General features: G+C 46.9%; 6 protein-coding genes across 9 annotated transcripts; 3 read left to right on the top strand and 3 right to left on the bottom strand.

Annotated features, from left to right (window-relative positions):
* The first annotated feature begins 556 nt into the window (after positions 1-556).
* LOC120450851 (actin-binding LIM protein 2) lies at positions 557-11,773 on the top strand. 3 transcript variants are annotated; one of them, XM_039634063.2, is made up of 11 exons: positions 557-1,035; positions 6,742-7,052; positions 7,117-7,788; positions 8,128-8,184; positions 8,331-8,884; positions 8,948-9,121; positions 9,434-9,573; positions 9,665-9,750; positions 10,507-10,573; positions 10,627-10,868; positions 10,926-11,773. In XM_039634063.2, the coding sequence occupies exons 1-11, from the start codon at positions 1,032-1,034 to the stop codon at positions 11,037-11,039; spliced, it is 2,421 nt and encodes an 806-aa protein (XP_039489997.1). In that variant the 5' UTR covers positions 557-1,031; the 3' UTR covers positions 11,040-11,773. The 3 variants fall into 3 exon arrangements, with proteins under 3 accessions (XP_039489997.1, XP_039489995.1, XP_039489996.1); XM_039634061.2 differs by lacking the exon at positions 557-1,035 and adding an exon at positions 6,371-6,559; XM_039634062.2 differs by lacking the exons at positions 557-1,035; positions 8,128-8,184 and adding an exon at positions 6,372-6,559.
* A 91-nt stretch (positions 11,774-11,864) lies between these two features.
* Positions 11,865-13,052, bottom strand: LOC120450852. 2 transcript variants are annotated; one of them, XM_039634065.1, is made up of 4 exons: positions 12,845-13,052; positions 12,625-12,780; positions 12,087-12,567; positions 11,865-12,006 (listed from the first exon to the last, which is right to left on the bottom strand). In XM_039634065.1, exons 1-3 carry the CDS (start codon positions 12,965-12,967, stop codon positions 12,100-12,102), a joined length of 747 nt encoding a protein of 248 aa, XP_039489999.1. In that variant the 5' UTR covers positions 12,968-13,052; the 3' UTR covers positions 11,865-12,006; positions 12,087-12,099. The 2 variants fall into 2 exon arrangements, with proteins under 2 accessions (XP_039489999.1, XP_039489998.1); XM_039634064.2 differs by having other exon boundaries at positions 11,910-12,567.
* Positions 13,053-13,340: 288 nt separating this feature from the next.
* Positions 13,341-14,347, top strand: LOC120450853 (transmembrane emp24 domain-containing protein eca). Its single transcript, XM_039634066.1, has 2 exons — positions 13,341-13,570; positions 13,633-14,347. The coding sequence occupies exons 1-2, from the start codon at positions 13,438-13,440 to the stop codon at positions 14,148-14,150; spliced, it is 651 nt and encodes a 216-aa protein (XP_039490000.1). The 5' UTR covers positions 13,341-13,437; the 3' UTR covers positions 14,151-14,347.
* A 251-nt stretch (positions 14,348-14,598) lies between these two features.
* Positions 14,599-17,319, top strand: LOC120453173 (peptide transporter 3). The gene is made up of 7 exons (XM_039637734.2): positions 14,599-14,858; positions 14,934-15,167; positions 15,671-15,899; positions 15,958-16,232; positions 16,295-16,500; positions 16,563-16,868; positions 16,927-17,319. Exons 1-7 carry the CDS (start codon positions 14,825-14,827, stop codon positions 17,314-17,316), a joined length of 1,674 nt encoding a protein of 557 aa, XP_039493668.1. The 5' UTR covers positions 14,599-14,824; the 3' UTR covers positions 17,317-17,319.
* Positions 17,320-17,375: 56 nt separating this feature from the next.
* LOC120453175 (nucleoside diphosphate kinase 7) lies at positions 17,376-18,926 on the bottom strand. The gene is made up of 4 exons (XM_039637735.1): positions 18,672-18,926; positions 18,443-18,609; positions 18,216-18,383; positions 17,376-18,165 (listed from the first exon to the last, which is right to left on the bottom strand). Exons 1-4 carry the CDS (start codon positions 18,798-18,800, stop codon positions 17,466-17,468), a joined length of 1,164 nt encoding a protein of 387 aa, XP_039493669.1. The 5' UTR covers positions 18,801-18,926; the 3' UTR covers positions 17,376-17,465.
* A 276-nt stretch (positions 18,927-19,202) lies between these two features.
* LOC120451166 (uncharacterized protein CG16817) lies at positions 19,203-20,949 on the bottom strand. Its single transcript, XM_039634602.2, has 4 exons — positions 20,785-20,949; positions 20,214-20,300; positions 19,888-20,144; positions 19,203-19,825 (listed from the first exon to the last, which is right to left on the bottom strand). Exons 1-4 carry the CDS (start codon positions 20,799-20,801, stop codon positions 19,632-19,634), a joined length of 555 nt encoding a protein of 184 aa, XP_039490536.1. The 5' UTR covers positions 20,802-20,949; the 3' UTR covers positions 19,203-19,631.
* Between the last annotated feature and the right edge of the window lie 90 nt (positions 20,950-21,039).

The raw sequence follows: 21,039 nt of genomic DNA, 5'->3' as shown, positions 1-21,039 counted from the left end.
ACCTTCTAAGAAAGCTTATTGTGCAAATGTACACGCAAAACGCATAAAAAAGAAATCACTTATTTAAATAAAAGTTTTAAGTAAAGATTTAAACGGAAACGAAATCAATTAGAATTTATTTTAATAAGTACAGATTTTTCAATTTCATTACTCAAACTAGTTATACTAGTAGATATTTCTTTATATTTAAATTTACATGTTTTATTTTATAATCATATTCATTTATGTAATTGCCTATTTATATTTTTATAGAATACCAAATTTATAGCAGCATTTAACGGTACTGCGGCACGAACGGTGTCATCGCTAACATGACATGCTCTTCATAGCCGAGTCTCCCACCTCTCCAATTATATCCAAGTTCATCACACTTCGCGCTATTTTTTTCCTTTTTTTTCGCGAGAATGAGAATTCACAGTGCGAAATTAATGCTCTTTGTAATTTGATTTTCTCTTAAACAGCAGATCCCTAAGGCGAGTTATCGAGCCAGTTCGATTTCGAACTGCACAACTCTAGCATGTAATCGTTATCGTCCGAACCACATCTCTCAGATACTTAGTCGTCTTTTTGCTGCCGTCGGTTTCGGTTTCGTTGCTGGTGCGGTGCGGTGTTTTTTTGCTGGTCGCAGCTCCGATTTGAGAATCTGACTTTTTAGGCATTTCAAAAAGGCTACCATTTTCCGCTGTGATCTTTGTCGGCAAATTGAAATTGCGAGACCACACCAAACGCAAATCGCACTTTCGTCATTTGAGCTGCGAACGCATTATTAACCACACTCCCATCCAGACTCACACACGCTCATAGTCTAACAATCGTGCTACGCAGATTGCGAATGCATACGGAGAAAGATACAAATAGAAAAAATCTAAGCAGAAGAAAAATTTTGTTAGTGAAGTGAAGAGGAAGTAGTGGTGACCTGTGCGCGAGTATTTGTGCTTTCCTCGTGTGTGTCTCTGTTCTAGTGTGCGTGATTCCCTCCCCCGTTTTGCAGGCGAAAAAGCGAAGAGCACAGCAGTATATAGTATCTCGCCATGGGTAAGTTATCTGCCGACAAACACAGATACTCTCTCTCGTTGATTGAGGTGTGTGTGTGTCTGCGCAAAGTTATCGAAAGGGGGTGGTGGGTGGTGCGATAGCAGCATTATGGCATTATCGGCCTTATCGTATCGTAGGAGTGGTTCACTGGGCGAGGGGCAGAGGGAGAGGGATAGTAGCTCAGGTGGTCTCTCGCAGGTTCCCGTCCCCCTTCCTCACCCACTGCCGGTGGGTCATCATCAATCAATACGGGCCAGCTGAGAGTCGGATCGCCCATCTCCTCCCTCGCGCTCTCTCTCTCTCTCATCAACACGGCCCCACTCGCATATGATTGTAGTCCACGTCCACTCCCTATTTTAATTTCTCAGCTGGGATGACGTCAGTGTTGTTGTAAGAACATGTTTCGTGTTCGCTTCTTTACCTTTTTACTTCTTAACGTTTTTTTGTTGGCTTTTCGGCCTGAAACGGGGCGATATCGGTGGGGTGGAGGCAGCTGAAAACCTGACCGAATAAACCTCAAAGTGCTTGTGCAACTGCAATTACACACGATACCGTTAGGGCGTCCCGCCGTGAGAGCCGCTCTCGAATAGCCCGTAAACCTGTAAACCTGCCAACCGTTCGATGTGCATGTGCATGTGAATGTGCATGTGAATGGGAATGGGAATGGGAATATGGGCCTGCCTTTTGGCATCGGATTCCTACATTTTCCGCCTTCCATTCTCGAGTTGCCGCTGCAAAGGGCTTTCATATACCGCTATTCGAGACTTGTACTTGTGTTGTCAATGATTAATTACTTGGCTACTCCGCTAGTGGCCCTAATTGAGTTCATATACATACACTGCCCCAAAAAAAAGGGGTTCGTTTTTGTGTGGGAAAGAAGAATTGCTACGACTATTACCTCGCAGATCCATTGCATCTTTTTGCTCATTTTTTGAGGAATTAGCCGATTTCAAATTGATAAAAATCACTTCATGACTTACTCAAATATTACTAAAACAATCGAAATAGTAGTGAAATACATATGATGTTAGGATATACATATTATATTTAGATTGACAATATATTTTCCTCATATTGCAACGAATCTACCATTTGGCTGTATGGAATACACATTCCTTTTTGGATGGAATATGTTTGCACTACTGGAATGGTTACTGGAATGGCCATTTCTCCGAGTGCATTATTCATCCCGTCTACAAGTAGTTGCATGCGTGCCTAAAATGCCTAATTGACTTGGACTTGTTGAGGATGGGGATGTGGATATGGATATGGCTGTGTATGTGGATGTGGACGTGGAAGTGGTCGTCGATGTGGACCCCATAACGTGGAGTCGCCCGCCGCAAAAGGCTTAACAATAGCCATCCGAATCTCCGTCTCCGGCAAAGGCGGCAGCAACTGCTCGACATGAACTCATGACAAGAGCATTGACTTCCACTGGGTTTCCTTTTTCGTTTCACTGCGATGCCGCTGTGCCCGTGCTCAAATGAAAGCGAAAGGGGCGAACGACGAGTCCCATTCCCCATTGCCCCAAGTCCCCAGCCCCAAGTTCCCAATCCCCGTCCACTAGCCACCCACCAGCCCCTCATTCATTTAGTGGAATTTTTCTCATTTATTTCGCCGTTGATTTGTTCGTCTCCGCCGTGCATCTCATGGTGTTCCATTGGTGTTTCGTTGGCGTTTCCCAGGCGGGGTTATATAGGTCAGAGCACTTGCATAGAAAGTGGCATCTCCTCTTGTGTCGTGCTCCAATCCCCCTCCCCCTTCACTCAATTTCCTTATTTTCCCCCTCAACAGCCCCCCACCCCTTCAGTTGTCTAATTGAATGCTATTTTCGTAGCTGCAGCGTCATCAGCTGCACTTGTGCTTGTGTGTGTGTGTGTGTGTGTGTGTGTGTGTGGGGTGCTCTTTTCACTTTTCGTCTAATAAGCATACAGGAAGCACTTTCAAATCGACCGAAGCACCGAAAACTCTAAACTTTTGGTGTGCTTAAATATAAATACATGTACATGTGCGTCAGGTAGCACAGCATAAAAAAACGAAAAAAAAACACTTGCCAAGCATTTTGAATTGGATGAGTAATTCGTAATTCGTGAAAGAAACCAACGCGTGAACACCAGCGGCCAAGAAATTCCAACCACAGATCGCAGATACATTGAAAATGAAGAGTGTGTTTAATATTTACTAAACAAGTTGTTTTGCCAAACAAATATAAATTTTCCACTCGTGAACGTATTTAATAAATCAATGTTTACATTCGGGACTAAGGCACTTAGGTACACAGGCATGCTTCCTATTTATGTGGCCGCCACTGTTGATTTGCCTTGCCAAATCGGAATCGCTTGTGTATATTATGTTGTTGCTCTTCCAAACTAGAAATGTTTGTGCGTACAAACAGAACCATTCGTCGTGGGTGAAATGTGGGCGTGGAATGCGAATGCACAAGAGAGCGATGTTTGCTTTCGTTCTTATTTATTGTCTGCCAGCCAGGCAGCCAGTCAGCCAGTCAGCCAGCTGCCATTTAGTGGCGTTTCACCTGCTTCCGCCCGTCGCCTTGACCTGCATTGTCCTCGACATTATCCTGCGCGCAGTCAGTCAAGGATTTGACGCACTTGCTCCGCCTGAGTGCTGCATGTCGTGCTAGTGACGAAGGTCGCTTCTCCCTCCGCTTGCCTTCATTTAACGCCACTTTTCCGATTCGATTTTCCGTGCACCGGAAAAATAATGTTTATGCGTTAGGTGTATAGAAGATATGTTCCTCACATAAAATACATAAAATGTAATATAATACAGTAATGTAATTCTCTTTTTGGAAACACGGCGAGCTCTCCTAGTACATTGAAAACATAAACATTTTCCAATACACGGCAGTTTCAAAAGGTTTTTCTGCGTGCAGGTTTATTGCCCTCTTTTTGCTTTAAGGTTTAGCTGCGATCTGCTCGTTTAAGGTTAGGGTCGTTGTGGCTTTTTGGGCGCGGCTGAAATTAATTAAAATATTTTCGCTGCCCTGCAGCTTGACCCCTCCACATCGAATCGATGGGGTCTGGTTCGCGAGTGCGACTGTAACCTTGGACTTGCCCCCTGGCAGCCGCAGCCGGACGGGTTTTTTATTATATACTCTGGGGTATAGTAGTATATGTTTTCGTACCCAATTTTCGAATTGTTTGTTTGTATTTCAAATGCGAGCAGCCCAACCAGTTTGTTTGCGGTCCACTGTTGTGGCAAATACTGGCAGTCGCACAACTCCGCAGCTCCACATTGCCATACCATATGACATCATCGTCACTAAAATCGCTCTGCGCAATTACAATAAAAAAAAGCACTGAAAATGTGCGCTCAAACTTTTATTGTACTAACTTGGATGAGGATGAGGCAAAGTCGCCGTTGCCGTTGCCGTCGCCGTTTTGCCGGCTCTCTGTTGCATGAAAATGTAATTTTCGCTGGTTTTGTTTGTCAATTAACGGGCGGTCGCTAATGGGGCGGGGAAAAAGCGCTGAAAAGCCAATAAACAAAACGCCAAAATCAATATGCAAATTGTGGAAAAATGTGTGTGATTGCATAATAAACAAGGCAGACAGTCAGCGAAACATAATGAAATTAATTAAAACTGGCCAGGCACGTACACGAACTTTAAACAAATTGTGGGACGGAAGTCCAAGTTGGTGACGAAAGCCCGCTCGCTCTCTGTCGAACACAATACACATGTGTCCCCGTATCTGTAGCTGTATCTGTATCTGTAGCTGAGCCGGTGTATCTGTATCTGAGTTTGTATTATCAGGTCGTCTGTCATTCCAACTGGACCGCCGACTGTGAAAAATTTCGGTGGCGTCACCGCACAAATAAATATTCATTCTTGAATTTGTGTATGTACTATATTCGCAATTTCGCTGTGTTGGTAACTTGGTAGATTGGCTTGGCAAAGCGATCGTGTATATCAAGTGGTATTGGTTTTAAATTCAAAATAAACAGTGGAAAGAACATATATCATTTATACATCATTTGTATGTTTCTTCTTATCACTTGGCACATTTAAAACTACTTTGAAATCAAGCTCATACATTTTTTGCTGAGATTAGAAAGCAACTTTACACTCTAGTTCTCAAAATTCAAATTTTCTGATTAGTTCTCCCAATATTAGAAACATTAGGAGAATGCTATAAACAATTTAGTGCACGATTATGGCTGATACCATTATAGCGCAGTCATACGTCACTATTTTAAAACGGCACTCATAAACCTTATCAAAAATTTCTATTTTGGAAACAGCCCAAAAACGAAGAGGCCACAACTGCAGACTGAGCTGTGGAAAAACAAAGAATCCAAAAGGCCTGAAAAAACAGCAGTGAGATGGAGTAAAATGTTCAGACAGCGCGCTATAATGCGGTCGCTCTTATGTATATACATACATATTTATCCATATATATGCACATATATCTATACTATCCATACTTGTATTATGCACTGCAAGCGGCTGCTCTTAGCCATTCCTGCTTGGGATGTGGTTGGGATGTTCCGCCGTCTATTTAATCAACCGCAGACTTCTGCCGCCGACTGCCTCCGGCGGAGGAGAAGAAAGCCGCCAGAACAGATCAGCACATCAGTCATGGCCAGCAATTAGTTTCGATGCGTTCAGCCGTCATGGTTCCGAGCTCCAAGTTCCAAGTTCTTCATAAGATCCATGTGTGCTGGCATGTAATATGGGCTTATGGTATATGGGTTCCCCTACAAACTGCACTCCCTAAATGAGAACATAGAGCTTCTGAACCAGCTAATTACATATATCGCCTTTCAAATAATATAAAAGAAAGATACGAGTTATCATATAGCAAATGTTTGAGTCTCGCCGGCTTATTGATTTAACAGGTTATACAACTGGCCAGGTGAAACATAAGATACGGCTGGGAAGACTCCCCAGGAGTCGCTTTACCTCCAGCGATTCTCAAAGGGTTGCAGTTTTGACCCCCTTCGCATTCCTGGTAATTCTTGATGAATGCAGTGCTTGTTATCTCTACCTTGCTGCTTACTTGCAGTTGGCTGGGACATTTCCCACACTATATACACATGTACACATGCCCATGGACATATGCAAAACGGGGGTTCCATGTCAGATCTATTTAACCTGTTCCACACTTGTGTACATTAATGGTCACGTTGTGTGTGTGTTGTGTGTGTGCTGTCTTTATATAAGGAAAATATCTGCCCTTGGCCTTATCAATGATAAGATTAATGGCTTGCCAGGCCCATGAGTCACGACGCATAAGAACTGAACGACTTACGGGCATGTCGGGGTGTGTAGAACAGTTGGCCTGGTTGAGACTGTCAATAAAAGTACTTACCTAGACACACAAGTGTGACACAGGGGAAACACACATGAAACGAATCTCGCGACATACGATATACAATATACGAGAGATAAAGATGTATATATTAATACATATATCCGTGCAAAAACATCCACAAACAGAAACAGACAAGACCAGACCGATGTACCCTCGCACATTGGGAACGGAGCTTCGAACTGAGCTCGGTAAAACGGGGCAAGGTTGGGGGCATTATCGCATCACATGCATATGACATCAGCGCAACACTGCGTATACGTAATCTGGCGATAGCACTGATTGAATGAATTGTGTGAAAGAACAGGCGACTGTCAGGCTCTACTAACCGCAGATCTCCCTTCATTTTCTCCCCCCTCTCCTTGGAAAACAGGTAAACAAAAAATCTACTGTGCGAAGTGCACGAAAAAGTGCTCCGGCGAGGTGCTCCGCGTGGCGGACAACCACTTCCACAAGGCCTGCTTCCAGTGCTGCCAGTGCAAGAAGTCGCTGGCCACCGGCGGATTCTTCACAAAGGACAACGCCTACTACTGCATACCGGACTACCAGCGGCTGTACGGCACCAAGTGCGCGAATTGCCAGCAGTATGTGGAGGGCGAGGTGGTCAGCACCATGGGCAAGACCTATCACCAGAAGTGCTTCACCTGCTCCAAGTGCAAGCAGCCCTTCAAGTCGGGCAGCAAGGTGAGTTCCAGCCGCCACTAATCAAGTGATAAGATACTAATCCCACATCTATGTGTCCTCACAGGTGACCAACACCGGAAAGGAGGTGCTTTGCGAGCAGTGCGTCGCGGGAGCTCCAGTGTCGCCCAGTCGCCAGGCGACGAGCGGTGGCGTCTCCTCGCCAGCTCCTCCGGCGGAGAGTCCAACGAGGGCCACCGCCCATCAGCAGCACGGCGGGGTGATCTCGCACAAGGCGCACCTGAAGGAGGACTACGATCCCAATGACTGTGCCGGCTGCGGCGAGCTGCTGAAGGAGGGCCAGGCCCTGGTGGCGCTGGACCGGCAGTGGCATGTGTCCTGTTTCCGGTGCAAGGCCTGCCAGGCGGTGCTCAATGGCGAGTACATGGGCAAGGACGCGGTGCCGTACTGCGAGAAGTGCTACCAGAAGGGATTCGGGGTGAAGTGCGCCTACTGCAGCCGCTTCATCAGCGGCAAGGTGCTCCAGGCGGGCGACAACCACCACTTCCATCCGACCTGTGCCCGCTGCACAAAGTGCGGCGATCCCTTTGGCGACGGCGAGGAGATGTACCTGCAGGGCAGCGCCATCTGGCATCCGCGATGCGGTCCCGGTCCCTCGGAGTCCGGCATTATCTTGAACGGCGGCGGAGGCACTACCTCGGTGGTCGGCGGTGCCTCCAATGGCAACTTCACAGACACTGAATGCGACCGGATGAGCTCCAGTGCCCTTAGCGAGATGGTAGGTAGTCGGGTCACCACAAGATGACCGATGCTACTGAGATACTCCTCGAGTATTCAACACAATCTCCAGTTTAAAGAGGCTGCTGAGCTTGCAACTAATTTGAATGCTGCAATATTCACGAAAGGCACACTCACTCAAAAGCAAATTTCATACTAGAATGGGTGATATTTTGGACCTCCACAAAATTTATATTCATTTGTAGACCCTGAAATATCACCCATCTTTATTTTACCACCCCCTTGCACCCACACACACAGCACTTATGATTTTATAGTTTCAGTTACTTGCATTTTAGTTGTTTTGAGCTTGCGTTTTTATTTTTCCGTTCGTTTTCAGTACATCCGCTCCAGAACACCGAGTTTTAATGGTTCACTTTATTCCTCTAGCCGCAAGGTTTGTTTTTGATTTTTGTATTTTACTTTATGATTTCATATGCCCCCCATTTTTGAAAATACTAAAACCCAAAAGTAAAACACTCGGCACTGCATGTACATCTCATTTCAAGAGAGGCCCAAGAACTAATCCGACTTGTCTTGCAGCACTATCGAACGGTGAGTCCGGGTCTGATACTCCGGGAGTACGGGCGACCCAATGCCGAGGACATCTCGCGCATCTACACCTACAGCTATCTGACGGATGCGCCGCACTATCTGCGCAAGCCGATCGATCCGTATGACAAGACGCCGCTGTCGCCGCACTTCCACCGGCCCTCCTCATACGCGACCACCGCCAGCAATGCGGGATCCGTGGCCGGAAGCCGTCCGCCGTCGCGTCCCCACTCGCGGACACGCAGCGCCATGAAGGTCCTGGTGGACGCCATCCGCTCGGAGACGCCGCGTCCCAAGAGTCCGGGCATGAACAACGAGGAGCCCATTGAGCTGTCGCACTATCCGGCCGCCAAGAAGCCGCCGCCAGGTGAGCAGCCCAAGATCGAGCGGGATGACTTCCCCGCTCCGCCGTATCCCTACACAGATCCGGAGCGCCGGCGGCGGTACAGTGATACCTACAAGGGCGTGCCCGCCTCCGATGACGAGGACGAGAATGTGGAGAATGGCAAGCAGAATGGCAAGGTCAAGAATGGCGAGGAGCAGCAGTGAGTAGTGGTATTTCCGATGCGCATGTTCCGATACTATTAAGTCTCTTCCCAACACAAAAGACGCCTTCAACGCGAAGCCGAGCAGCTGGAAAAGCTCAACTCGGGCATCGGCTCGGCGATCGCCAAGGACCTCAAGGAGCACGCCAAGTACAGGAAGTGGAAGCAGAACAACCTGGATCCGCGCAACGCCTCCAGGACGCCCTCCGCTTCCAAGGAGCCACTCTACAAGTTGAGGTATGCACTTGGCTCTTGACATAATCTATTATTATTTGTTTTGAAATGTAGAACGATAAGATAGCAATCACTTAAGATGGCATGAGCAATATGCAAGACCATTTCAGATATACTTCAATAGATTTTAGTTGCTTGTAGGTTCTAGTTGGTTATCAATGATATTAGATTCTATACAGCAATCACTTAAGATGGCATGAGCAATATGCAAGACCATTTCAGATATACTTCAATAGATTTTAGTTGCTTGTAGGTTCTAGTTGGTTATCAATGATATTAGATTCTATACTAATCTATGCCATCTTGATATTACAGATACGAATCGCCTATTGGAGCCTCGCCCTCGCGCAATCTGGACCACCAGAAGCCCTTCTACGAGGACGAGATGTTCGATCGCTCCACCAGCTACCGGGGCTCGCTTGGCAAATCGCTGGGAAACGCGCCCAGCTACAATGGTAATCCTCTAGAGAGCATAGTCCTAGTTTAGATTTTCAGGCGAACAGCGATTCGATACCGATATTATATATAGCCCACTTACGTTTATAGCCATACATTCCTACCGATCGCCGCCCAAGCCCGGATACGGATTCAAAACGACGACTCTGCCCTATATACGCAATGGCTACAGCTCCGTAAGTGCTGCCTGTTGCTCAGATCAGATTAGATCAGATCCGATCCGATCCGATCAGATTAGATCCTTGGTGGCGGGCTGTCGGTTATGTAGCTTATGTAGCTTACCCTCTACCACTCGAAACTATCCGCCTATATGTAATCCCAAAATAGTTACGACGGTATATGTTTGTCTTTCTCTCACTTTCCAATGCCGCCACTGGGTTGCTCACCTGGATGAACTAACAACTGTTTCGCATATGTCTCAACTGGTTGGTCTGCTGCTTCATTGTGTGTCCTAATACCACCCAAACCCACCCACCCTCTGCTACCCCAAACATCTATGTGTATGCTATTGTTGCCCTGACACCCACCCACAAATGCCCCCAAACTAACACCCATCCACACTTAACCAACTGAAACTCGTACATTTGCATCATGAACATCAACATCACTCGAACACCAACATCAACATGTACATCCACATCTACATCTGCTCAGTGGTGAGTGCGCTGCGCCATGTGCCCAAGCCAGGATACGGGCTAGCACCTCGCTCCCACACATTCAGCTCCACCACATCCGCTGCGGCCACGATGCATGGTGCCACTGTAAGACCGCTTTTGTTGTTGCTATGCCGTAGAGTCCTTGAGTCCCTGTCTTGTGTTTGGATGCCCGTTGGCATCACCTGTAAAACTTTGCACTGGTTTTTGGTTTCTTACTATTGCATGTCCTCATACACGATTGAATCACATAGTAATCCCTGCCCTTTTCGACAATAGGACTTCTCTTATGGAGGACTGGGCGACAAGACCCACAGCACAGATCTGAGCTGCGGCAAATCGGAGGGTGAGTTAAATATTTCTTGGATAATATGATATGATAATATGATTCTCCGGCAGCATCTGTGGACTCGATCACCGAGGGCGATAGGCGAGCTCTGATGGGCGGCGACCTGCCCGCCTCGAGCACTTACTCAGGAGCACTCTCCTACCACTATCCGCAGGCCGGACTCATCCGGCGCAGTCTGCCCAACATGTCCCATTCGATGCTGGTGCATGAGCCGGCCAAGATCTATCCCTATCACCTACTGCTAATCACAAACTACCGTCTGCCCTCGGACGTAGATCGCTGTAATCTAGAGGTAAGTTTCCAAGGCATCCTAACCAGCAGAAAGCTAATGAACTCTGCATCACCACAGCGCCATCTGTCGGACATCGAGTTCGAGCACATCTTGCAGTGCGCCAGGTCGGAGTTCTACCGACTTCCCCAGTGGCGACGCAACGAGCTGAAGCGGCGGGTGAAGCTCTTCTAGGAGGCAAGTGGAAGATGCAGCAGGCGAGGATAGGCAACCCAAGTGGAGGAGTTAGAGGAGGAGGTGGAGGAGGAGGCTGTTTGCGACGAAACCAAAAGAATTCAATTTACCTTAACAGCAGATGGCTATTACACATGTGGGAGGAGGAGATATGAGAATCAATATAAAATGAAAACGAAACGGGAAACTATGCTAATTTCACAGCCAGTTTTGAAACACGCTTTAAATAGTTGATGCAAGTGAAACCAACTAAACTAAATTTAAATACATAGTTACATTTACAGTGCGGAGCAACTAGCCGGCCGCTCCTGTTTATTTTTTTAAGAATTAGTTGCGCTAACGCAAAAATTGTAACTGAGAACTATATGAAAGGAACAGAAGATCCCAATAAAAACGAAGTGTATACAGATATATAAAATTAGTTAAACATTGCATGTCCGGCATGAAGGCTTTTTATACGCAGTGCAAAGGCAATTTAAACGCAAACATAAACTGGACTCTTTTTTCTAAATTACACTTTAATTCAACCATGTAACCGAGAAATGCATCAAAGAATATGAAATTAATGTACCTACAGCAGAATCACACAGCAAAATGCGAAACGTTAGATGTGTGGCATCAAATTTACGCTAAATCATTATGCAAATTTTATTTATTACTAAATATTTTATTTATTTATTTAAATAGAATATGTCAAAGAATAAACCAGAGATAATAAAACAGGACAAAAGCAGTGTCAACGTGTTTACAATTATTAAAACTTGGTGTGTGGAGATTATACAGTTTCCTAGTCCTAGACGGAATATACTCTTCGTCGAGCCGACAACGGCTAAAGTCTTTCTGCATACAGGAATGTTTATGGAGTTTTAGCTTACTAAATATTGTCCAAACTGACTTTGCTTGTCGAATCAGAGAAGAGCCATCAAGGGCTTATTTCGGTGTGATTTGAGTTCGGGACGCAATGTGACTGGAATGTAAAGTTCACAGAATAAATACGTAAATATTGAACTAGATTCCGCGGAATCTGTCTATCTATCTATATTGCACCATTGGTATCGCACTAGTTTTGCTTGTGCAAAGCTCCATCGGTTCGTAACCCATAGGTCAGCTGGGTTTTCATCACTGCCAAGCTGCTGCCGATGATCTTTTTGTGGTAGATTTGCCGCGTAACGAAACCGAAATCGTCATAAAAATCACGCTCACTTTCCTGCCATTCGGAGATGGTGCACTCCAGAGAGGCGTAGCCGCCGCTAATGCAGTTCTTGACCACCAGTTTTATCATGGGCTCCATGATCGTCTGGCACGGGTAATTGGGATCGATGGCAAAGCGATAGATCCATGCAGCATTGTACACGGCGTGGTGGTTCTTCACACTAATGGCAGCCACAATCCTGCGGCGAAATTTCCTCGTATATGCCTCCTCGTATGGACAGTTTTCGGTAAATATCTGGTAGCTGGCTTCCTTTGGTGAGCAGCGGAAAATGAAGGGTTCATAGCACTCGGCCACCAAAGATTGCGATGGTTTGGTCTGGAAAGTGAACGTTCTTAGTTTGAGATCCTTTGCTAGGGATGCCTTCACATTTACCCTCATCAGCTCCACTGCCTTGGAGTAAAAGGAGAAGTAGGTGCCAGTAAAGAGGCAAAATATGCAAGCGGGCACAGTGAGTGCGCAGAACAGCAGGGGCACTCCCAGAAATATGAAGAATATGGCCCAGGTGATGACTATAAACTGCAGGGTTATCTGAAAACAAGTGGTACACAATCAGTTCCAGGAGTTGGGGAATCCACATCTTAAGACATCTTACCTCTCGGAAGCAATAGACAAAAAAGGATTTGTTCGAGAACGACATGATGTAGTCCCGCACCAGCTCCTGGCACTTGAGCTCGTCATCTTGCGTGTAGTTGCGGATGACAATAAATGGCTGCATTAATGTGTTATTAAATTATTAGATTAGCCAAACCAAAATAAAAATAAAAACACCGATCAATCAGTGTGTCCAAAGCGATGCAAAATACCACTAATTCTTGAGGCGAAACAGCTGTTGCTGCGGCGTTGCCACTTGAATGAGATATCGGCAAAGAGAACTTAAGGCTGAGAACGTGAGCAGAACTATCGCAAAAGTTTGAATTATTAAGTATAATAGTTCACAAAGTGTGGCTTTTAGTCTAATACTAATATTTTTTAACTGCGCACCTGTTTGAATAAAGATTTTAATATATCTTTTGTACTATTCCTATAAAAGAATCCCTTTCGTGAGTTGCCGTGAGCTAGCCCAGTCACGGTGCCATCTCTTATGCCAAACACTCTGACTTTGATCTGGCACTTTTTCTCATGACGTGTCGGCGAGCTTAACTTTATTAAACAACTACTCGAAAAAGTCACTGCAAAAAGCCGAAAATGCGCGACCAATTCATCAGCCTGGCCCTGATGCTGTGCGTCCTGCACAGCGCCTGCGGCTTGTACTTCCACATTTCGGAGACGGAGCGCAAGTGCTTCATCGAGGAGGTTCCCGACGAGACAACTGTGATTGGTGAGCCAGCGCCTAGTGCCAACTTGGAAGTTTTACCCATCGACTAACTTGTCCTCCTGCAGTGAACTACAAGGTGGAGCTGTACGATCCGCGCTCTAATGGATTCATGCCCTCGTCCCCTGGCATCGGTATGCATGTGGAGGTACGCGACAGCGACGACAAGATTGTTCTGTCCCGCGTGTACAGCTCACAGGGACGCATCTCGTTCACGTCGCACACTCCCGGCGAGCACGTCATCTGTATGTACTCGAACAGCACCGCTTGGTTCAGTGGTGCCCAGCTGCGTGTTCACCTGGACATCCAGGTGGGAGAGCACGCTATCGACTACGCCAATGTGGCGCAGAAAGAGAAGCTGACTGAGCTGCAGCTGCGCATCCGCCAGCTACTCGACCAGGTGGAGCAGATAACCAAAGAGCAGAACTACCAGCGATACCGCGAGGAGCGTTTCCGTCACACCAGCGAGAGCACCAACTCCCGAGTGCTGTGGTGGTCGCTGGCTCAGACCGTCGTTTTGGTTTGCATGGGCTTCTGGCAGATGCGCCATCTCAAGAGCTTCTTTGAGGCCAAGAAACTGGTGTGAGGTGCTCCGGGGGCTAGTGCATCATCAGCACCACTCGCCACCGGCCTTATTGTTCCGTGTGTTTCCCTCATTTGGCAGGAATTGCGAATTTCATCGATGGATCGTCATCAACCAACCAGCCTCTGGCCTCGACTCCAAGCACTTCTAGTTGTAATTTCTTGTGCGTAATTTAATAAAATCCATTGTACAAAACGAGATCAAAACTGTGTGCACCCCCACATCCTATCTCCGCTGGGTCAGACTGTCAGTCAGCTGAGCCGGGTCCCGTGACTATGTTTGCCTCGCCAAGCGTGGCTTCCTCTTATCAGCAGGCTGTGGCAGATAACCTGTGTCGTTGGCGTTAACTCCCTAGTTTTAAGAACGCGCTCCATCGTAACTGCATCGGGCAGCATCGCCGACTGCCCTTTATCTCATTGTTTATTCTGGCGGAGAAGAGACTTTTTAGTAGCTCTTGGACCGCCCTGAGCAGCGGTCGTCAGTCGCGGCATAAATCCGTCGCTTAAAACAATAGAGCTTGTTGTGGCCCACCAAACGCAACCGCCGTCGACCCACAAAAGCCGCAGCCCTGTAACCCGATCCAGTCTGAAGCGCTTTCAAGTCAACAACTGGCCCAGGTCTCTGCTCCCTCTCCGGTTCAGTTGGTTTACGTCGGATTAAGCGTGCAGGCTGTTGAAATGTTTCGCGCTACGGAAATCGGCAGCGAAGAAAGTGAGTCTGCAGCTGGCTGCTAGATAAGATAAGACAAGAACCACAGGTAATCCTCTGTCTCCACATTACATGTAGCCCTGCCAGCTCTGGCGGAGCTCAGCCAGGTGGGATATGAACGCGAGGCACGGGACGTGGAGTGGATCGGCTGGAGAGGCGAACAGGCCCAGTTGAAGCGGGCTCATCGCAGCTCCCTGCCCAATTATGGATTTGCTCCCCCGCCCATCCGCATGGAGTACAGGTATCCACGAGCCGTCTTCTTCGTTCTGGCCACAAAGTTCTTTGAGGCTTTTGCGGCCAACGGCATTCGCAGTAAGTTCCCTGTTCTCCATCCAAAAGCAGATAAGTGATTTTTGGTCCGGCACAAGCATTCGGCTAGTCTGGTTGAAAAATTCCGAAACCAGGCTTATCAGCGGCGCAGAAATATAAACACAAGGAGGTCTTATTGACAGTCAAAAGACCTGTGATGATGCATTTTATGAGGGGCACAGATAAGATGCAAGAAAATTAGGTTCGAATCAGCAAATAATGGGCAGGAACAAGACCTGCTATTCAATTGCATATATAGAAAATCCTAAAAAGTAATATCTTATTTGGATTTAGGATACACCTTATATTATTTTTAACCATGATTCTTGGAACTTTTCCCATTCATATTAATCTTTAAAAACATCCATCATTAAGAAGGTGGCTTGAAGAATTATTATGTCTCAATGAAACAACCTTTATTTCATGGTCAATAATTCGAGATTGACTGCAGCCTGACCCACGATTACGGATTATTACATATGTACGTAACGTATATTCGATTCCAGCCGTACTCGCACTCTATCTGCGCGACGATCTCAACTTCACGGAAAGTTTTTCCACTGTGGTGCTGCACATCTTCAACTTTTTTGGCCAGTTTTGCCCGATCATTGGGGCCATCCTAGCGGATAGCTATATAGGCAATGTGCGTACGATATCCGGCTTCAGTTTTATCTACGCTTTCGGGTGGTTACTGCTCACACTGACATCCCTGCCTGCCATGGGGCTTCCGATGGTGTAAGTACTCGCAAAGGATTAAGATGAAGGGTATACCTTATTCCACTTCATCTTGTAGCTTGCTGGTGTCCATCGCTCTTCTGTTTATCGCCGTTGGCAATGGATCGATACGAGCCTGCATCACCTCGCTGGGTGCACTGCAGTTCAGGCTGCCGGAACAGAGCGTCCATCTGGCCGAGTACTTCTCCTTCTACTATTTCGTCTACTATTTCGGAATCTTCCTGAGTAAGATCCTTCCGCCGCTGGTAAGGGCTAATACGCAGTGCTTCGACAAGGCGGAATGTTATCCGGCCGTATTCGGCACCCTTGGCGCAGCCTTTTTGATGGCCTGGAGTAAGTAACTATCCGTATTCACTCCTTATTTTAATGTAATTAATGCGTACCTGTGGTATTAGTTATCTTCCTGGTTGGAAAATGCTTCTACAAGTCCGAAAAGCTGTCCAATGACAACATACTCTTCAAGTTCTGCGGCTGCTTAAAGACCGCTCTTGTCGAGAAGTGGCGACGTCGCAAGTCGCCAAAGCGCTCCAATTACTGGCTGCACAATGCAATTGGAGCCTACGATATGGGATTCGTCAATGATGTGTCCAAAGTTTTAAGGGTTAGTTGATCAGTTAAGTTATAATTAAAGGTACTTCAACTTCAGAGCTTCGTTTTCCTTAGATATCCAAGCTGTTTATCCCACTGCCCTTCTATTTTGCTCTGCTGGCGCAACAGGACTCCAGCTGGACCTTCCAGGCCACCCAGATGAATACCACAGTAATGGGCGTGACCATCCAACCGGATCAGGCCAAGGCCGTGGGCCCCATCTTCCTGTTCATGCTCATCCCGCTGTGGCAGTATATAACAGTGCCTCTGCTGCGGCGCTACTTCAACTGGGAGCTCCAGCCGCTGCACAGTGTGACTGTGGGTGGGATTTTCTCCGCCGGCGCCTTTTTCTGTGCGGGCGCCTTGCAGGAACGCATAAAGGTAAGCATGAGTAAAGAGATACCCCATCTGGTCGTTGATTAATCCGCCATATTCAAAGAATTCGCCGCTCCAAACAGTGAACATCGCTTGGCAACTGCCACAGTTTCTGCTGCTCATGATGGGCGAACTACTGCTTTCCATTCCGGGTCTCCAGTTCGCCTTCACCCAAGCGCCGACCTCTATGAAGTCGGTGGTTACGGCGGCCTGGTTCCTCAATAATGCTTTCGGCAATCTCATCGTGGTTCTGGTCACCGAGCTGGGTATGCTAAGCTCACAGATGGCCGAGTACTTCTTCTACGCGGTGATAATGGTGGTTTGCATAATCCTCTATGCTCTTCTGGCCTTCGATTACACTCTGCAGGAGCGCAAGGGAGGGCTGTATGTGAGGATGGACAGCGAAGGCGAGGACCGGGATATGCCCACCACCAGCCGCAGCGGGAGCATCTAGGAGAGGGTTCTACCAAAGACATTAGAATAATAATTATTATAATGTCTTTGGTTCTACGCTTTAGTATTTCCATTGCACTTGTAATTTATTGATAAACGCACACAGGCAAGCATGCATTTAACTGAAAACAAATAAAAACTAAACTAAGGTCAGTCGATTATCTTAAACATATACTGCAGCTCCAGGTTCGAGTCATCCGGCAGATCGGTGCAGTGTACGGCGTTCTGCACCTTGGACTTGCCGAACTTGGCGCGCAGCGTGTGAGGCCGCAGCAGTTTGGCGATCTCCGGATCCATGGGACCGCAGAAGTTGCGGAACTCCTGAGCAGCTTTCTTTTCGGGATCGACGCAAGCAATCTCCATGCACATACATACTCCACTGGCTAACTGCGCAACCATGGGTATATACTCGGGCAGCACGCCGCGATAGACTTCGTAAAACTCCTCACAGTTAATACGCGCCATTAGAATCATGCGCATGGCGTTTAACCGGAAGCCATTGGACAGGATTTCGGAAATGATGTCTCCCAGGAGACCATCCTTGATGCTGTGCGGCTTAATGATGGCGAGCGTTGTGTTCTTAAATACACATTCCTTAATAATGCTGTGCCTGGCCTCAAAGAAGAACTTTAGGTCCATTTCCACGTCTTCGTCGTTATCAGAGTAGTAGAATCCATAACGGATCTCCTCACTTTCAAACAGTTCTTCCAAACTGGGCGACAGTTTAACTATGGAAGCTTCCACCTCTGTGCTTTTGTATTGGACGCAGGCCTTGATGGTCTCCACGACGTTGTCGCCAATCAGCTCCAGGCTAATGGCCGGGCCAGCCAGCAGCTCGTTCATTAAGACTCTGAAATTAAGAAGGTTACATGTGTTTTTGGGCATTCCCGCTTTACTTACGAAGAGGAGACATCCGTCTTGTCCTTGCCGGACAGAAACTGAGTTACCATTTTGGGAGAGAACTGGACCATTATGCCCTGGTTTATGTTAATCTTGTTCTCGATCAGCGTCTTCAGAAACTTGCCCAGGTGCTTCGTCCACATATTGTTCTTGAGCAGAACAAAGCCTCTGAGGAGAAAGGAATTAAAGATTAGTGAGTGGATTGCTTTCGCAGAGATCTAGCCTACTTCTTGCGGTATTTGGCCAGGTTGGTCCGCGTAGTGTCATCAGCATAATCCACAATGTCAAACTGCCGGCCGAAGACATTGATTTTGGAGCCCACGAAGAAGTCGCGCTGGGTCAGCTCCGGGATCTTGGTGCGTCGCAGGAATGTGCGCTTGTTGCGCTGATCGAACTTGGGGAATACGTGACTGTGTATATATGTGTTTCTTTAATCAACTAGCTAGCAATCCTCACCACTTCCACCGCCTTGTCGGACACATAGTATGTGATCAGGAAGGTGCGAATGATTCCAGCCTCGGCATGGTACCACTCGGCCACGAAGGCCAGACGCCGCTCGCTAGCCGGAATCGCAGCGGGTTTCATAATGTCTGTTGAGGGGAATCTTATTCCTTGCTTTTTCGTTCTATTGCTTGACAAGCAAGTCCTTTATTTCGAGTGAAAACTGTTTGTTTGCTTGGCATTTCAATTGTGCTTCTTCTTTCCCGCGTCGTCACAGCAACAGTGTTGCCAACATAACAACACGCACCTGAGTGGGCGCAAAATTTAAAGAACAAAACTACCTACATTCTTAATTTTTAAAACCTTTTATTGGGGATATCCCTAAAAACAATTTGACCCATATTTTCTTTGATTAATCGCCATGATTCCCTATGGCAGTTACCAACAAAGGACTTGGCTTCTGAACTTCGCATTCCGGGTCTATTCATACAGAAAATTCTAGAACATGTTCTAAAATTCGTAAATATTGCAAATAAAAAGACGAGCTTAAGTTTTTCATTTTTTTATTGTTAATTTCCTTTATTTACAGGAAACAAAAATAATAAACTGCAAACTGATTTTTGCAATAAATTGGTTGTAGCTTTCCTCTGGTTGTTAAATTCTAGCGTAAAACTTATGGTTTCCCTTGTCGGCGCCAAATCATCTTGTTCCTTGTGTTGCTTTTTGTTAACATCTCTCCTCTGAATACGCATTATATTCAGCTATATTAAATGTGTTTTTCTTTGATTGGAATAGTGTTTTATGTACGCATGCGTTTGTGGATGTTCTTATGAGTGATTGAGTGTATCTTCTTCGTTTTGTTTTCTGGTGTGTATGTGAGGAGTGAGTGTTGTGATCGTGTGCTGACTTATGGTATAAGAGCCACGGCTAACGCTACGACTACGCCAAATTGCTAGACACCATCTGAGCGACCGTCTAGGCAGCTGGCTTCTTCTCCTTATCACCCTCGCCGCCCTCCTCATCATCCTCGTCGTTCTGGGACAGACTCGGGATGTTGTCATCCGAGTCCTCCTCCTCGTCATCGACGTTGAAGTCGTCGAACTTGTTGTACCAGTCGCCACCAGGGCTGTTAAGGTAATTGCCAAACATGCCATTGTCTTTTTGCTCGCCTGCGAAATGGGTTTAAATGAGTGGGATTGCTGGATGATATCTTATGGATGAAGGATCTTACCCTCCTCGTCGTCGGACTCATCGCGCCACTTGGCAAAGTTGGCCTTAAGGAAATGCAACTTGGTCTTGTCCGTGGTCAGCGAGGACCAGTAGGGTCCGGCTGCCTTCTTGGGTATTGTGAATTCCAGGCAGCGGCCAATGTTCTTGCTGGTCACCTTCTCGGGATCCACCTCGTGAAGGAAGTTCAGTGTGACCTCGTACTTCTTCGACGCATCCAGAACGTTAACGCCCTTGAAGGTGAAGCTGTTTTCCGTAACTCTGTGTTGGGATTAGAATGAAATTAGGATCCACTGCGAGCATGGGCATGGTAAATATGGGGGCACTTACTTCTGTTCAATGTCCTTGCACTCCACATCAATGATGACGTAGATCAGGTCATTGCGCTGGGCCCAGGAAACTGGAGGCGGAATCGAGCTGCAAAGAAGGATCAAGTTGGGTAAACATAAATAAGGGCTTCTGGCGGTGTCGGGTGGTGCGTTGTGCGACTTCCGGTGTCATAGCAACTCGCGTCGGACATTCTGGAAGCGGGTGCACGAACTATGCAAATATACGAGCTGACCATTTGCATAAACCATAAGCCCAGGCGAAAGTCCATGCCCAAAATGCACGGCATTAGCGCCAGCCGAAAAACATAACCTCAAAGACTGGACCCTCCGATTAGTTTCACAAATTAGTTCGCAATGCAGATGCGCATAGGACACGCCCACCGTTGGGCCAACGCTTGTGCAAGCGGATGAGCGCGAGAATATTGTGCATCCGAACGAAAACTAGGTGTTTTTCATGGCCGGGAGTTCGAAAATGGACGCCGCCGCAGCGACAAAGCACGCGACGCACAAAGAAGCCACAAAAAGATGTTCCGGCTTGCGTTGAGGGGCGAGATTCCCGGCTGTAGACTCACCCTGCTGCTGCCGACATTATGTTGCTGCTGCGAATCGTTGGTTTATGGTTTACGGAGCCGGAACACTTCTGACTGACAGCCTGTTTTCGTTACAAAAAAAGGCAGTTTCAGTTGAACAAAATTGTCATGCACAAAATTGTCAGGAGAAACAAAGTGACCGAGCGCGCAGCGGAGATGTGACTAAATTTGAGTGGTGCGAAACTTCGATACACCTACAGACAGCACTCAAACCATTCATGATAGCCAATGCGTGCG

Source organism: Drosophila santomea, chromosome 3R (assembly GCF_016746245.2).
Source record: "Drosophila santomea strain STO CAGO 1482 chromosome 3R, Prin_Dsan_1.1, whole genome shotgun sequence".
NCBI classification, from domain to species: Eukaryota; Metazoa; Arthropoda; class Insecta; order Diptera; family Drosophilidae; genus Drosophila; species Drosophila santomea.
The sequence above is the reverse complement of the archived record's forward strand: the minus strand, read 5'-3'. Positions and strand labels throughout refer to the sequence as shown.